Genomic DNA, 16,414 nt, shown 5'->3' on the forward strand with positions numbered 1-16,414 from the left:
ATAAATCAGTGGCTCATTCCCACAGAAATCTCACGCCCAGCGATGAGCAGATGTTGGGGTTGCCATCTAGCGGCCGAAGACTCCAGACCGAGCAGCTGGATTTTACAGTACGATGCTCCATTTTGTCTCCAACTGCACTATTTCTGAACCTTTCACTGGTTAATGGCAGGTTTATGCATGACCATAAAGATCGTGATTGAAGAATATATGCGGCTGATGGATAACCAAGGTTATATAATTAGCAGATATTAAAAAATGTCGCCTGTTTGTGAACGCTTTTGGGTGAATTTGAGGATGTGTGTATTTCAGACGCAGAGCCCGGTGTTTTGAAGTTTTTCAAGGGCTCGATGAAAGCCTGGGTGTGTGTTTGAAGTGCGCAGAGCAGCTGGCTTTGTGTTTGTGGACTCCTCCCGTTGTGTGATGAAGTTCAGATGCGCGCCTTTGTGCCGTACGCGCGTCACCAGCGCACACAGAGGAGCTTCCCGACGCGAGGGGAGGATGGAGAGATGCGCGGATCACGACCATGGGAGGCTTTGAATTTGCCATCACGGCTCGCTAATTGACGCCTTGTCCACTTTTTTGCAGGATATGCTTCCAGCCTTTGTGTGACGGGTAACCCAGCTGCTCTGGATTCAGAGATCCGGCGCCGTCTTTCGAGTCCGTCTTCCAGTTGAAAAGCTTCCAGGGCTACGTGGACCGTAAACCTCGGCTCGGTCCCTCGCGGTTATGTTGTAGTTTACCCGGACGGAAGCTGTGTTTTTTTTTGCTCCAGGAAATGTTGGCATGGCCGCCTCGGGAGCACAGAAGTGTCCGAAGAGCGAGAAGTTGGACGAGGCGCAGGCTTTGGCCAAGAGCTGCGCGGGGAGACCAGACTTCCTGCCTTGTGATGGACTCTCCATCTGCGCGACGCACAGCCACGGGAAGTGCTTCAAGCTGCACTGGTGCTGCCACTTGGGCTGGTGTCACTGTAAGTTTGTTTTACGTGGTTTAATAGCTCTGTTTATTAACACAAATCTATCTCACTGCCACTGGTATTCACATAGACATCTATAAAAATGCTGGTAGTCGTGGCTGTGAATGCAGAAGCATCGGCTCACTATGCTCCGACTGAAAACAGGACGGAATGTAGCAGATATATTATTATTAATAAGCCATCACGGAGGCATATAATGTGTCACAGTATGACAGGTTGTGTAAAGGCTGGCCATGAAACTGACTTTTCAGATTGGTGTTATTTGGTTATTTTTGGTAAAACTCAGAGAGTCTTATTGGTATTCACTGCAGTTATATCGAGGTCAAACTCAGAGTCACATTTATCCTCCATCAGAGCCAAACCTTCAGATAGACGCCCTTGTATGAATAGTTAATGTAACAATGGAGGCTGCAAAATTCAGAGGCAGGCATGTGTCAGGGTCATGTTTACAGTGTTTACTAGTATTCTTCTGGGTTTGTTTGTTTGTTTATTTGTTTGTTTTGTAGACTGTGTTAAATTTTGATATCCAGCCAGTGCAGTCCTTCCTTATCTTTCTGTATCCAGATGAGAATTAATTCAAGTTTAAAGGCATTTATTTAGGAATGAAAAACACAAGAATAACTACTACTATTTAATCATTTTTAATCAATAACAATGTTGTCTTCCAGTTTACTTTATGTTGAACTCCAAGTACTTCTATGGCTTATATTGTATCTGTCTGTCTCACATCACGTCGAGCTCGTGTCCTCCAAAAGAGAGTCTACATCATGTTAAAGAACAAAAACAGGCAGACTTTGGTTCAATCCACCGTCAGCCTTCTTTGACTTCCTGTGGAGAAGTGCTCGGTGACATCACACACTGGAGTCACGCCTTTCGTTTCTGCTTTAAATCATAAGTCTTGTGATAATTCTCGGTTTTTCTTCCTGTCAGCAAATCCCCTGAAAAGACTGAGCCTAACAAAGAACTGATCCTGCTAACAAAGGGTTGATAGTCCACAGTGAAACATTGCCATGGACAATGATATCGAACTATATAACATACATAGTATAATTACTTATATACTTTCTTTTATACTTTTTATATGCATGTATGACATTTGAGCTCATTGACAGCTCATCCTCACCGATTCACTCTATATTTCCTTACTTTTCCTCCCTATAGCCTAGGCCTCAGCTACCTCGTTAGCAGATCATCTGATCAACTATTTTAGACATTAGCTGTGGCGATGTAACTGCAGGATATACCAGTGAATAAAAAACATTTTCCTAAACGTGAAATATTCTCAGACTTCTACGTTTTTTGAATGTTGGTTTCTAGGGGAGAACTGGAGAGTTTGCTCTGTATGTTACAAATAACGACTCACCCTTTGATTTACTAAGGCAGACAATTTTTATGCTTGTACCACAATAAAACATGCGTTCACTGGGCAGTAAATAACATGATTAAATAAGCTGATTTTCCTTTAGTAAATCAGGCCCAAGGAGCTGTTATAATAACTAGAATGAACCCAGTCTTCATTTTTGTGCTCTCTCACTGACACTCCTTAAAATACATATTCTGATGCTCTAAGGTGCTAATTGTGTTGATTTTTCCTCTTATTGGATTTTTATTTGTGAAGCTTTTATTGCACTCTCAGTAATGAGGTTTCACAGAGCAAACTGAAAATCTACCCGCATTCGGTGCATGGGGGGTGTTAATTTCGGACCCTTTTTAAAATGGCAGTTATGACGGTGGAGGGCTTGGTGGTAGGTGGGCCACCTCTTGCCTGTTTTGCCAAAGCCTGATACAGTAGCTCGTTCCTCTGTGCCACAGACCATTTTAAACACATCATTTCCTCATCATGATGAGGACGGGCACCGTAGTTTATTTTTAGTCCATCCTACATACTCAATCCAAGCGCAGTTAACGCCTTCTAGCGCACCAAATGTGTATTAATCCACAGCTGAAAATAGTCCCCAACAACTACGTTATTGATTCCTGTTTGAGTAACGTTTGCTAAAAAACTACAGTGTCCAGCATGTTTAGCAAATGATTTAGCCTTCTTTTAAAGATGGACCTATACATTTGTGTCCAAACTTTAAAAATTGAATGGGCGGAGTGCTACACACTGCGTAGGGAAAGTACTGAGAGATCATCTGACATGTTGATGTTTTTGCTCTTTTCATGAGATTTGATGACAATAAGAGACATTTACAGTATCGTTAGCGTCACTCTTTTTACTTGTTTTAATTTATTTAATTTATTTGTTTTTATTTTTCTTTGTTAAGCGCCTTGTGCTCCTTTTGGATGTTGGAAGGCGCTATAGAAATGAAGTTTGATTGAGTGATTGACTCTTCAAAGTAGCACCTTTGGCCACAAAGTCATCACATGTTCGGAGCAGTAAGTCAAGTTCAGCAGCTGCTGCTCTTCAGTTAGAGCTCAAACAATTTGCAACATTAACTGAATTTAACAGTTTTACCACAATATAATCAATCTCTATCACATTTATATTGACTGTATTGGTAATAGAGCGCGGGGGCAGCAGCTCCGCTCAGCACAGACAATTTACTTTTCACTTTGAGAAGTGTCAAGTGGCATTTTCACCACCAGTGAACCTCAGACACTTTCTCTCCATTTGAACCTTTCTCGACCTGACACCCTGACACCACCACAGAATCACAATAGCTGTGCTTGGACCTGACAGGATGTCCGTCTCTTTGTGCTGCCCTAATTTATCCCTCCTCTGGCTGCCCTGAAAATCCTCAGATCAGTGTAAAACACAATCAGCCATCCACTCTGCGCCAGGCAGTCGGGGCTTATAGTGTGCAACTGCACAAGTCACATTGTAATCTTCGCCGTGTAATCATTGGATTTAGATGCCTGCGTCCGTCCAGAGCGAGCCGACCGATTTGAAATATCTGATGTGGCAGAAAAATGAGGAATTCTTTCCAGTGTTTATTATGTCACGTCTGGGACGTTTGTCTCTCGGCAAAGCTTGTTCAGCGTTGCATCATTTGTAAACATTTAGACTTGCTCCTCCTTTGAAATATTCATCACTCTGCCTGAAAATGGCTTTGTCCCTAATATTTAATACCAGAGAGCCAGCCTCATCGTGATGGAGCTTCTCACCTTCACGTCTTTTTTCCATTGTAATTCACAGGTTCCCCTCGTAGGACAGCCGTGCACCACAGTGAGAATAAACCAGCTTAGACTGCTGAATCAGGCAGATCCAGGGCGCCCAGTGAGAAAAACATAGCAGCGTGCTTGTGCATGCAATGCCCGCCTGCTCTGTTCAGCTCACACCCTTCTTTCTAGCAACACATACCGGATGCAGAAGAGGGGAATGTTGTAAATTGGTACGCCCTTATCTCATCACGTTTTCATTTAGAACGAACCCATGACTGTCGCCTGGAGTATAAACTTGTTCTGAAGCTGATAATTGTGCATTCACCACAGGGAGCGTCGCTAGACTGCCTTTTTAATTACATCTTTAATAGGTTTCCAGGCAAACAAATACAAAAGGTCAGTGTGTAGTAAGACTAGGCTCAGCATTTCAATTCTCAAGCACGAACTGTTTCCATTATCTTACCTGTGGAGCAGTATGGGGCGATTACCTGAGACTCAATTCCTCCTATGCGAACAGAACATCTTCAGGTCGTCTTCCTCTCTCCTTCTGCTGTCAGACGATAGCAATCGTCTTTGCAGGCTACACCAGGAAAATGGTGTCGCTGCTTTGATGACCTTCCAGTATTTTCCACTCAGTTGAAGCTTTGTTAAACCTTTGGCTGAGAAAATGGGGGAAAACTGGATTTGCATGTAGGTGGAGGCAGCGTTCCCAGCTGGTGACAACATCAGTCCAAGCCTCTCATTAGTGGTAATTAGCTGTGTTTAGTGTCACCGCCAATATGTCATGTCTGATGAGAGCTTTTGCTCACAGCAACACTGGAACCACCTGGTCTGAATATTTTTTCTCTCTCTCTGTCTTCTACGAACTGATTACAATTACCAGGCAGAGCAATGAATTACTCATTAAGGAAGTCTAACAGAGTCTGACGAGTTCTGAACGGTCTTTTCTCCTCTGTCGGCTCCGGTTTTCTACATTAGAACTTGTGCTTCTCTTGTAGGTACAAGGAAGCGGGATCCTTCATCAGACTCCGTCACCTCAGCTGTCGCACCACGCAGCTGTAGCTTGCAACTATTTCAAAAGGGAAACGTGGAGGCTTATTGGACAAAGCTCTGCCCTCTATTGATCGATTTTGTGACCAATTCAAAATGTGCCGCGGTGCTGAATCAGAAAAAGCTTCACCTGTTATTAAAGGGTCGATACGTTGTCAGCACAGGCCTGAGGGAATGTTTTTTGATTGATTGCTCATGTTTGGGGACTACAGCACTTCGACCACTTTAACTGCTGCTCTCTCAGTGTTGGAGGCAGGGCAGCGGCGCCAAGCAGAAGTTCAACAAGTTTTTTGCAATGTTTTAAAGGATCGTTGCAGATTTACGTCTGCTTTAATACAATCCCAAAATCCCTGTTTGTGTTGCTAACCCCTCATTGTAGCTCAGCAAGGAAACACAAATGAAATTTTATAGTAAAATGACGGCAACTTTGTAAGATGTCCACTTGATTTGACAGAGTTAGACTGCTCTGCTTAGCTTTGAAGCTCTGGACTTTCAACCGCAAGGGAGTCATTCCTATGTTGTCAGGGTCCAGTGTACCCCAGATCCAAGGTTAGGGCTGGGGTTATTTGACCTGAACACTGTGGGAGGGTTAATACATGTGAACAGAATATTGAACGGAGGATTGTAGGACCCTGCTCTGCAATTCAGTTCTCAAAAAAAAGGGGAAAAAAAAGTGAAGTGGGGGGAAAGGGAGTTTTGTGCTTTTAAGTGTTGACAAGTTTCAAGCATTAAGTTACTCAAAACCACTAATAGAATACAATATTTTATTAAGGCAATTAAGGACAAAAGAGCTTGAAACAAGTGAAATGCTCTAACATAATAACGTACGTAAACCTTGCCATTCGTTCGAGTAGCTACAAACGCAGCCCACGCATTCTAATTGTCTTTTCGTTCATTCCTGGCGTCTGTGCTATCTCACTGTAGTGACAAGCTAACAGCTGGCTTTAGTTTTGTTGTTGTGGTATTACCGTTTGAAAGGGCAGCAAACCTCCTCACCTTTATCCGCAGTTTTTCCTTGTATGGTGTTGAAACAAAATGCTTCTCAGATGGTTCGATGTCATAATTATACCTTCAGAGCTGATGTCGAGCTTCCCCCGTTTTGCATTAACAAAGAGAACAACAGTTTTCACCAGCAGACATTTTGGCATGTCACAGTGGGAAAAACACAGGTGTGAATAATAATTTGCAATGGCTGAATTCCATTTAGCTGCTTCAGTTTCAGGGTCCTGCAGTGTGCATGCCATGTTTTACTGGGGCACCTGAGCGGAACAGAGCCATCGTTGATGTTATCAGGAACACCTGTTATTTTCCTGCATTGCAAAATGTCTGCTGTGATCATGTTAACCTATACTGCAGGTCAATAGAGCATCAAGAAGTCGCTGTAACGGTGCATTTTAGAAACAACCCTCCGCTGGAGTACTTGGCACAGCCCGTCGCACTAATACACAGTGAATCTTAAATTTGGCATGATAATAATAGACTGAATATTTCATTTTTTTCTACAGTCATTTTTTTTTAAATAAAAAATGGCAACCCCAGAGCGAGGACTGTGGATTTCCCCCCATCTCTTACACCGTAGTTCCTCTTTAAAAGCACATTTGAGCATGTGAGTATTGTATTAAGATAAGCTTGACGAAATTTGAACCTACCCTTTAAGGCTGTTACAAGAGTTGAAGCTTAATGTTCACTGTGCGTAAGAAAAACAGGCCAGAGGGTTGCATTTTTTCCACTATGGCGACAGACTCAACAGTGGATTCCAAACTGGCTGCAGGGCAGGAACAGCCTTTTGCCTCTGGAGGCATGAAACAGGAAACAGGAAAGGAGTTTCACATGACGCTGGGTCAGACCGTCCCCTTTGCTGAAACCTGAAACTTGTGTTGTCTGCCCCGGCTGCAGCCCCTTTGTTTGGCAGATTTAAACACAAAGAGCAGCGGGCGTGTGAGTGGACCGTGTCCACCCGCCAAACGGGTGCAGCTGCTGCTTATGAACGAGGACAATCTGCAAAAATAATTGTTTTTGTTCACCTGGTTTGCCAACATGCTGCTTTGAACTGGTGTGTCGCATTTGCAGGAGGAGATCTGCTCCGTCTGCAAAAAAAAAAAACGCTGGCTTCGGCTCAAACATACAAAAAAATATCAGACTGAGGGGGTTGCTAATGACTCAGTCAATCAATCTCAGAGTATTTCCCTTCAAGCTGCAGACTGTAGAGTGACAGTAGAGCTGAAATTTGAAAGCGTGATGTGAGAGACTGTGGGGCTATACACCGCATTATTCATCTCCTGTATTAAACCAGACTGTGCAGCCGTCGGCCAGCCACAGGCCCAGGAGAGAGCAGAGGAGGCAAGATGGAGACAGGTGGGAGCAGAGGAGTTGGAGCTCCTCATTCCTCCACCACTCTGCTCCTTCCTCCAGAGAGCAATCTGTCACAGGAATGAGCTGCCTGTTCTTCCGCTGTCTCATTAACCTTTTGAACTCTTGATTTTCCCCATAAATGTATTTTAATAACATCTTTTGGCTGTATAAAGCAGTCTGTACCTCCTTGTTCAAACACTTAAATGGAGCTAATTGATTCTTACACTGACTAAAATGATGAAATCCAGGTTGACCTTGTATATATGGTAGATATTTTGTGATGTTTTGCTCTCTGTGGAGCTTCTGTCAAGTTCTACCAACAAAGTTCTTTCCCCAACTGTAAAAGTAAGGGGAAGAGTCACCTCCACTGCTTTTAAACTGTGGCTATCCTCAGTTCTCGGTTAAATTTTTGTAATGAAGAACTTTTACTTCCTCTTTTGATGTACCCAAAAGCCTCATTTACATCTCCTACATCCCCCAGAATGCCTTTCATCCGTCCCCAGTGAACTTGTTGCTTTCAGCAGCATTTAATGATAACGTGATGAAAGGCTTTCCAGCTCCGAAAAAAGGAGTGAGGAGTCATTCGCCTTGCTCAAAGTGCAACATGTCCTGTGGCTGCATATTGTTCTGGTCTGTAGAGGCTGCTGTCAGTGGAAAACACTGTGCCTGTGTTTCCTCTGCAGTTGATTTTTCTCAGTATGATTGTAGGAGTAAAGTGGTGGGTCTGCAGAGAAGCTCCTATTTTTGATTCCAAACCACAGACTCCACACCCTTACATTTACTGCTGAGGCTCCTTTTAATTCTGTCGGTCTTCATTATAGCAGGAATAGAAGTGTCTCGTGACATCATATCATCACGAGACACATATGGCCACAGAAGGCCACAGAAGTATGTACAGACAACAACATAAAGGAAGATGGGAAATGTATTTTGGGGTGGATTTGCCTTTTAACCCTCACTAATAAAGGAGTGAGGGTTGTATTCTACATTTTGCACTTGCATTGAAAGACCATCACTGAATTAATCCCACTAACAAGGACCTTTTGTCCTGCCAGAGCCTGATATAGCTTATTCCTCTGTGCCATAGGCCTCCATTGCTGTCCAAAAACTATTAAATACAGTCTCTTGCGCCTTGTGACCTTTATTACCACAAGCATAGGTACTGATACAGTCCAACCTTCCCGCTACTCACAGCCCGCTAAATGTGCATTAATCCACTGAAAATAGTCCCCCACAAATGCACCATTTTCTCTTGTAACATTTCCTCAAAAGTACAGTGCCCAGCTGTTTTAGGAAATGATTTTTCTTTTTTCTTTTTTTTAACTGAGCTTTGCATCTTATTTTTAATGATTTACACCTTCAGTTGAAGCCAATGGGTGTCTGGCTGAGTGCCACAGACTGGGCAGGCAGTTCAGGAAGTAGAGATGAGAGATGAACTAATAGGTTGTTGGTTTTGGTCTGTTAATGGGATGTGTTGATTGCAACAAAAACACAACACCATGCTTTATCCTTAAAAGAAACGACTCATGTCATAGCCCGAAACTACGAAGTGAAGAATGTCCTCAGCATGCAGCCCTTTTTCTTTCTTTGTGAGGACAACTGATCTTTGTTATCATGGAAATACACACACACACACACACAGGGCAGAGGGAGAGGGCTGCTCAACAACTGACATTGTCATGCGAGGGCTCCAACACCGGGCAACAGAGAAGGGTGGAGTACAACTGAATATCAATAGAGCTGCATAGACAGTGTTCACTGGCTGTCAGTTAGTGTTTGTATGTTTCTTAGTGAACAGTCTGCACAGTAAAGCTCGTCTGTCGAGTTGATTCATATGCAGGATAAGACACAGCAACAAGCATTTTGACAGGAATTTAAAATTAAAGGTGTCCTGTTGAGTTTTCTTAGAAGCAACGTTATGTTTGCATGTAAATGTGACACGACAGACGCACTGCATGTATTCTCTCCTTCGTAAACCATTTGCAGAGTCGCTTTTTCAGATAACTCAAATCTCAAATCATGTTTCATTACCATCCTCACGTTTGCACACCTTTACAGTTTTTCTTCTCCTCTGCCGCCGTGGGCACGATGCTGCTGTGGCGTGCATGTGATCATGATACAAACACGACTGGAACCCGTTTGTAAAAACGTTGCTCCATAGCACCACTGGTGGTCAAAAAGTCAACAAGCTAGCTCTAACTTGTAATAGTTAAAGTAGGTGACTAGTAGGTCTTCAATTGTCTTGTTTTGTCTGATCATTTTGCAGTTTTATGTTTACTTTCATGGATTATAGCAAAAAGGTTCAAATCCTCTTATCTGCTTATTTTCACAATGATTTGATTATCAAAATAGTCGACTCACTGTTGCACTTCTACAGAAAACAAAGTGTCTATAATTAACTGCCTCCACCTACAGTATTTGTAATAATCCAACTATTTTAGAGCGTGTTCAGTTCAAGTAGCAGAAAGCAGAAGGTTGTGTTTTTGCTTATCATGTGAAGAGCCTCCTCTTGCCCTTTTTGCCAGTCTAAGTGAGATGAATCTCACGCGTGCTGTCCTCTGGGGCTGACGGAAACTCTCATATTTCTGACTTAGTACAAACTAATTCTGCATTCTGCTGACACCTTGTAAATCAACCAGCAGGCTGTGTTCCTTCTGCAAAGACAACCAGTGTTGGTGCAGCGCTAGCTCCATATGTCTGTCTGCTTTGTTGTCTGTCTATGCATCTGTCTGTCCCCCACTATTGCTCTTGGTATTTGAAACTCCAGATGGATGAATGCAATTAGATGTAATATGCTAAAAACTAAATGTCAACACATTACCTTCTATGGCTTTAGCTCTCATTTGTTGCCGCTATCTTGTCTGCCTGAATGGGCTCATCTCAGGCTGAGCATGGACCATTGAGTTTCTCTCATTAAACAGAGGACGGCAACTATTCCCCCTTTTGTCTGTGCCGTCATTAACTCCTGTTTTTTGTGTTAATAATGTTTACAAAGTATGCAGACAGACAAGCTTCAGTCAAGCCTCTTTCACATCGCTTCACATGGATGCAGTTTTGTGTCCTTTAATGAAGAACTGGTCACTTAAAGGGTTAGTTTGGGTTTTTTGAGGTGGGGTTGTGTGAGGTTCTTATCAATAGTTAGTGTATTACCTACAGTAGATTGCGGTCAGCTGGCCTCCTGTTTGGAGAAGCAGCAGGAGTACTGGTGTAGCAAGCTAAGCAATGTCCTGCTGTAGACTGGGGGGAAGCAGTACCAGTATTTTAGCCCCCGACAAAGACCCAGCCAAAAAAATCAGTATCAGTTTAAGTGTATGCAATGTTATTGATTATTGAAGATTTTCACTGCTTCACCTTGCTGTCAGTCAGCCCTCTTTGACGGGAAGCTGAAGCTGTTATATCCATTTTTCTCTCTTCAAAGCCACCAGACTCCTTTGACAAAAACAGTAATTTTACCTTGCAGAATGTGGGAGCTGCTGGTCTGCCGCTGCCTTGATCAGGTTGTTTGTGTTATTGTGTGACTTTGATGTTGCAACACATTAATTCAGTTCCAAACTAAACAGTAGAACACAAAGTAATAGATTTAGTTCGCAGTAGAATGAGGTAGTGGACCTTTCTGGACGGCTAAAATCTGTTTTGATGCTGCCTTCGTCCCAGACATTGCTTTACTTGCTACACCGATACTCCTGCTGCTTATCCAAACAGGGGACGTGCTGACCGCCATCTACTGTAGGTAAAACACTGACTATTGATAAGAACCTCACACAACCCCCGTCAAAAAATCCAAATGAAGTCCTTAAACTAGTCTCATCAGCATTACAAACTCTCTTTGTCCATTCAGCAATGCACAGCAGAGCCTCTTCCCGACTTTGAGGTGGTTTGATGCTTTCAATGTAACCTGGGAAAAGATTTTGATTGAATGGGTACCCCAGCCAGTGAAACAAAAGACAAGGACACAGAGTGAGAGGAAGTGATGCGTAGGCCTGTCATCTTCTGTAGTTTCTCTCTCTCCAGGGAGCCAGTTAAACACACATCTGAGCCGCACTATTCAGGCAGCACGGCTCCGAGTTGGAGGCAGTGGGCTGCAAACAATGAGTAACATTTGGGAGCAGTCATTTCGCACAATCACCACCAGTGTACGAGTTGCCAGGATGGGAGGCATAGCTCACATTGAAGGCGTTTGAAAATTTGTATGCGACAGCGGCCACTTAACAGAACAAATTTATGGCCTCTATCTAATCGAGGACTCTGTGCCGTATATCGCATCATTCTAATCCGTTGTCTTAGCGATCCAGATGTTAATCAGCACCACATCACGATTTCTCAGCTGTAAACGTTGTTGTGTGGCCTTAATCCTGTGCGTTATTTCATCTTTTTTTAATTAAGTATTGCATCAGTTTAGGGTCAGAAATGATTACTGCGCCGGTCTGGATGTCCTGAAATTTGTTACACTCTGGCTGCAGCTCCACCTCAGATGGTGGTGGCAAGGCAGGTATTTTCGCCTTCGGCAGCACGAAATGCTTTGTTATGTGAAAATTGCTGCAGCCCCCAAAAAAGGACAGATGATAGGTTACCACAGGCACATTATTCACTCGTGCCTCCCAACCCATCCTCAAAAACTGTGTCCTTGGTCGAATAACACGTGTTTATACACCATTAATATTACTTTTATAATGCTCTGCTAGCTACAGCGACCCATGAGATAAAGGTTAGATGTGGTTTAGTTGATGGGAAGGGTTCACATTTGAATGGACAGATGCGTGTATAATAAGTGTTGTCAACTATACAGGAAGAGAAAAAAAAGAGAGATTTTGATATGTAAATGCTCAACACATGCTCTGTTTTTTGTTTTGTTTTGTTTTTTTGCTCTGTTTAATTTGTTATATACTAAGACGTAACAGAACAATTGACACAGGAAAACAAGTTAAAATTATTTTTTTGACACTGTTTCTTTCAAAGCAAAGCTTAGTTGCTGCTGGGATTCCTGCTAAATGTTTCCACAAAGTCTATTTATTTGATATTTTATTTATTTAAACTCATTTAAACCTGCATTTAGTTGTTGTGGGGTTTTTTTGGGCTGCGTTAGGGCAGCAGAAACAAGCTATAAACACAACACTGAAATACTATCACCTCATAAGTTTATACGGTGAATGTTGCCTATTAAAACATCAGGCCGGCATGGCGCCACATTATCGTTCTTTGGAGTTTTGTGTCTTGTGATATTATTCATGTAACGTCCAATATTCACTCTCTTTAAGCTCTGTTTTTGGTCTCTACCTGTTCCTAAGGGAAATATCTGCCTCTTTATCTTCTAAATGCTCCACTATGTTCACCAGCTTGTCTCTAACTGTGTCTGTCTGCTGTTTGATGCTGAGCAGGTAGAATACAGTGGGCTAATCAGAGCTTTTTTTTGCTGAAAAGAGCCAAAAACGACTCTCATGAGAGCAGTGAGAGTGAAACAGTGAAGATGTGGACCCGAAAAATCAAAACTAATGAGCTGGAAGATGCTACAGTTCTCTTTAGAGCTGCAGAAAGGCGCCATACACAGAGTCACTTGATCCATTGTTAATAATAATAAAATATTGGTTTTAGTAGTTTTAAGATTAAAAGCCTGTTTCATTGTGAACATCTAAACGAACTATTTCCTGTGTTTTTTCTTTTGTTTCTTCCACTTTAGGCAAGTATGTGTACCAGCCCATGACCAACGTGTGCCAGCTGCCCAGCACAGCTGTGCCACCTGCTGGGACAGAGTACAGTAACACCATGGACCTGTCCCTCTCTCTGGCCGAGCGCTTCCTGAAGCTCGCACCCTGCTTCCAGTCCCCGCCTCACCTGGAGTCGCCCAAATACTGCGTCATCGCGGATCTGTTTGTGGACGACTACATCGTCAAGCGCATCAACGGAAAGATGTGCTACGTGCAGCGCCCCCCTCCTCCCTTACCAGAGCCACCTCATCCTCCCACCCCTCCCCCGCCTGCTCTCTCTACACCTCAGATGCCCCCAAATCCCGCTCAGCCTCGGCAACCAGTGAAGCCCACGCCGCCGACCCAGCACACGCCTGCACCTGTGCAGCCGGTCCAGCAGGTGTACAGTGAACACAAACACCCCTCCCCCGTGGATAAGATAAAAGGCCCCAAAATGGACCACTGCTCCTCTCCATCCAGCTCCGAGGACTCCGGCATCAACGCGCTTGGTCTGCACTACCTGGAGTCCTGCGAGGAGGAGAGCGAGGAGGAGGAGGACGACGAGTTGAGCACAGATGGGAACTCCAGCCCCGGCAGCCTCTGGGATCAGGACGACTGTTCTCTGCTGTCCCCTTCCAAGTCCATGATTGAGATCATTGAAAAGATCGAAACAACTGTGTAACTGAAGTAAACATCGCCACGAACGCAAGCCGTGAGGGAGCGCGATCCACGGAGCGTCATCATATTACACAGAATAACTTGAGGATTTATTCTACATGGACCAAGAGGACACAAACCCCTCTCTAAAGCTTCAGCGGGGCTCTGCCGGGCTGGAGTTGAATATGTTTTCCTGCAGGTGGCCGAGGACTGTACGCCTGCAATCACAAACAGCCTCTCCTCTGTCCACGTCCCCTGCATGGAGTGAATTTCCAGAAGTTATTATGATACAGGAGAAAAAGGAAGCACAGGAATATCAAGCACATGCACAGAGGACCAAACGGACCAATTACCTCGACATGGTAATTGTACAGTAAAAAAAAAGGAAGCTATAGTAGGTGCACTTCCATCAGAAGAAAGACTTTCTGTCTGAGACTTCTCTTTAGGTATATAATACTGGAGCTAAATTATGAATGAACAAAGGTGGGATAAGTAGGTTTTGTGATGATAATGAGCAGTTAGGTAATTCTTAGTGTTCTCCAGTCGTCAATCTGGCAGTCAGACCTAATACTAATTCAGCATTAAAGTGGCAGATAAGCCTGTCGTGGCTCCACCTACACATTTTAGTAACTCTGACACTTCAGCATAATAAGTACAAGGCCAGCTACCTCTCGTGGGCCTAAAGCACATCAGCCTTTTACCCGTTAATTACTCAGCACCCGAGCTTGCAGGGACCCACCTGCTTTTATCACGCCAATAACACAGTTTGTCTGCACTTTACTGACACCGACACGAGCGGCAGGCAGGCAGGTAGGTCAGTGTTTGACAATCAAGAATTACCCAGAAGCACATTCCTATACTGTGCCTGCCAGCCAGAACCAATGATACTCTTATAGCTTCTAAAACCACTTATCAGACATTAACACATTGATCTGACCACCTTTTCTGGTCAAACTGCACTACCGCGGTAATGTTCAAGGTTAAATGGGATGTTAAACAAAACATGACTTGCGCTGACCTCTATTAGCGGCCACGAAATTAAATAGCATGGACGTGTCGCAGAGCTACAGTGACAAAGGCAGGAGTCATGTTGTCAAAGCAGAGTGAAGAGGGGTTATATCTAATATATATACATATAAACTTATATAATTACAAAACTGCATTGTTATTTGCTTTTTGGGCTTGACGGTGAAATGTCTTGTGAGGCCAGCTGACAGTCTGGCAGGAAGAAAGGTGCGCAGGCAGGGCTAGACTAATACGTCACAGTTATTTTGTGCTAGGGGGCAGGAAAATGTCACTTAATGCACCTTTAAAAGGAAATTACAGTATGGAATAGGATGCTGAATAGGTGTCGTGATGTTGTGATGGACATGTTATAAGAAATACACTTGAATATAAAATTAGTGAGACAGCCCCTTATTAGTCAGTTAGTAAAATGAAGATGGGCTGGGTCTTTTTAATATTTTTTTTTTCTGTTTAAAAAGTTCTTTCCTGGAGAGTTATCTGCAAAAATCACTTAAATATTCACAGATATGTATTGCTACAATGCTACACTAGATGTAAAAAAAAAAAAAAAAAGAAAAAGGAAAAAAAACGAATTTTGCATGACTGCATTCATTTGCAAAGTCCCTCGTGTCGAAAACCAATTTAACGAATTTGTGAGTGTTCAAAGAGCGGACAAATCCTGTATCTGTTATCCAAATAAAATGTTTTTTATTCAGCCCTTGACATTACACTGATCACAGTCCCTCTTAATGCAGTTTAAAACATGTCTTTTGTTCTTATTATTGTTATATTATTTTCATATGAATAAATCTTAATGAAACTCGCTGTTTTTTTTGTCTTCTGTAGCCAGAGGTTTGAAGCGTGTGGGCATTTTCTGCAAAAAGAAAGTTCAAATCTTCTTTGAAAAGCACTCAAACTTCCTCCAGCTGACACACGGATGACTAATGCTCTCCAGAGATTGGGCGGACTGGCAAAGTAAAGTGAGAAATACACTGAAATTGAGTCATTACTTTGGCTGCGGCTGTTTGTCTCCTCTGAAATGTCTTGAGGAATGTTCTTTGTTTTTGTTGCTCACATTCCCTCTTTTGTAACCTTTACTTTCTTTGCACTTGCATAGAAAAATTACATTAAGAAGAGCTGGGACTGGAGGCCATTAAAGGATTACCTGTGCCTCAATTGTAGTATTGCATAGAATTATGCAATACAACACAGATTAGAATCAAGACCCTCCACATCTGACCCCCGTGCTTCCCTTTATTGATCCACACTGGCAATAGATTGCAGAGCCCTGCTGTGTCCTCTGAGTCCCAGACAGTCTTCTCTCTCCACACTTCGTCTAGCAGCTGATTTTATGAGCGACCAAGCAAGTGCCTTTCTCACCTTGACTTCGAGCCCAGATTGATTTCTCCGCGCTTCTCTTTTCCCCCTGCATTGTGTCTATCGATTATTTGTACTCTGCTAGTGCAGAGACAAAACCAAGGCCGGGTTGAAATGCTAATCAGTTTATATAAATGTACGTTTATTGTTCTGCTCGGTCAGGAAGTGGAGGAGTGTGCAACTGACTGGATGACAATGCAGAGTGGGAGAAGAG

The 16,414-nt window shown here is 43.1% G+C and overlaps 1 protein-coding gene across 1 annotated transcript; it reads left to right on the forward strand.

Moving 5' to 3' along the window:
- Window positions 1–198: 198 nt before the first annotated feature.
- On the forward strand, window positions 199–15,637 carry zgc:162707 (UPF0524 protein C3orf70 homolog B). Its single transcript, XM_041950912.1, has 2 exons — window positions 199–967; window positions 13,155–15,637. The coding sequence occupies exons 1-2, from the start codon at window positions 784–786 to the stop codon at window positions 13,841–13,843; spliced, it is 873 nt and encodes a 290-aa protein (XP_041806846.1). The 5' UTR covers window positions 199–783; the 3' UTR covers window positions 13,844–15,637.
- The last annotated feature ends 777 nt before the right edge of the window (window positions 15,638–16,414 follow it).

The sequence above is a fragment of the Chelmon rostratus genome, chromosome 13, assembly GCF_017976325.1.
Source record: "Chelmon rostratus isolate fCheRos1 chromosome 13, fCheRos1.pri, whole genome shotgun sequence".
In the NCBI taxonomy this organism is placed as follows: domain Eukaryota; kingdom Metazoa; phylum Chordata; class Actinopteri; order Chaetodontiformes; family Chaetodontidae; genus Chelmon; species Chelmon rostratus.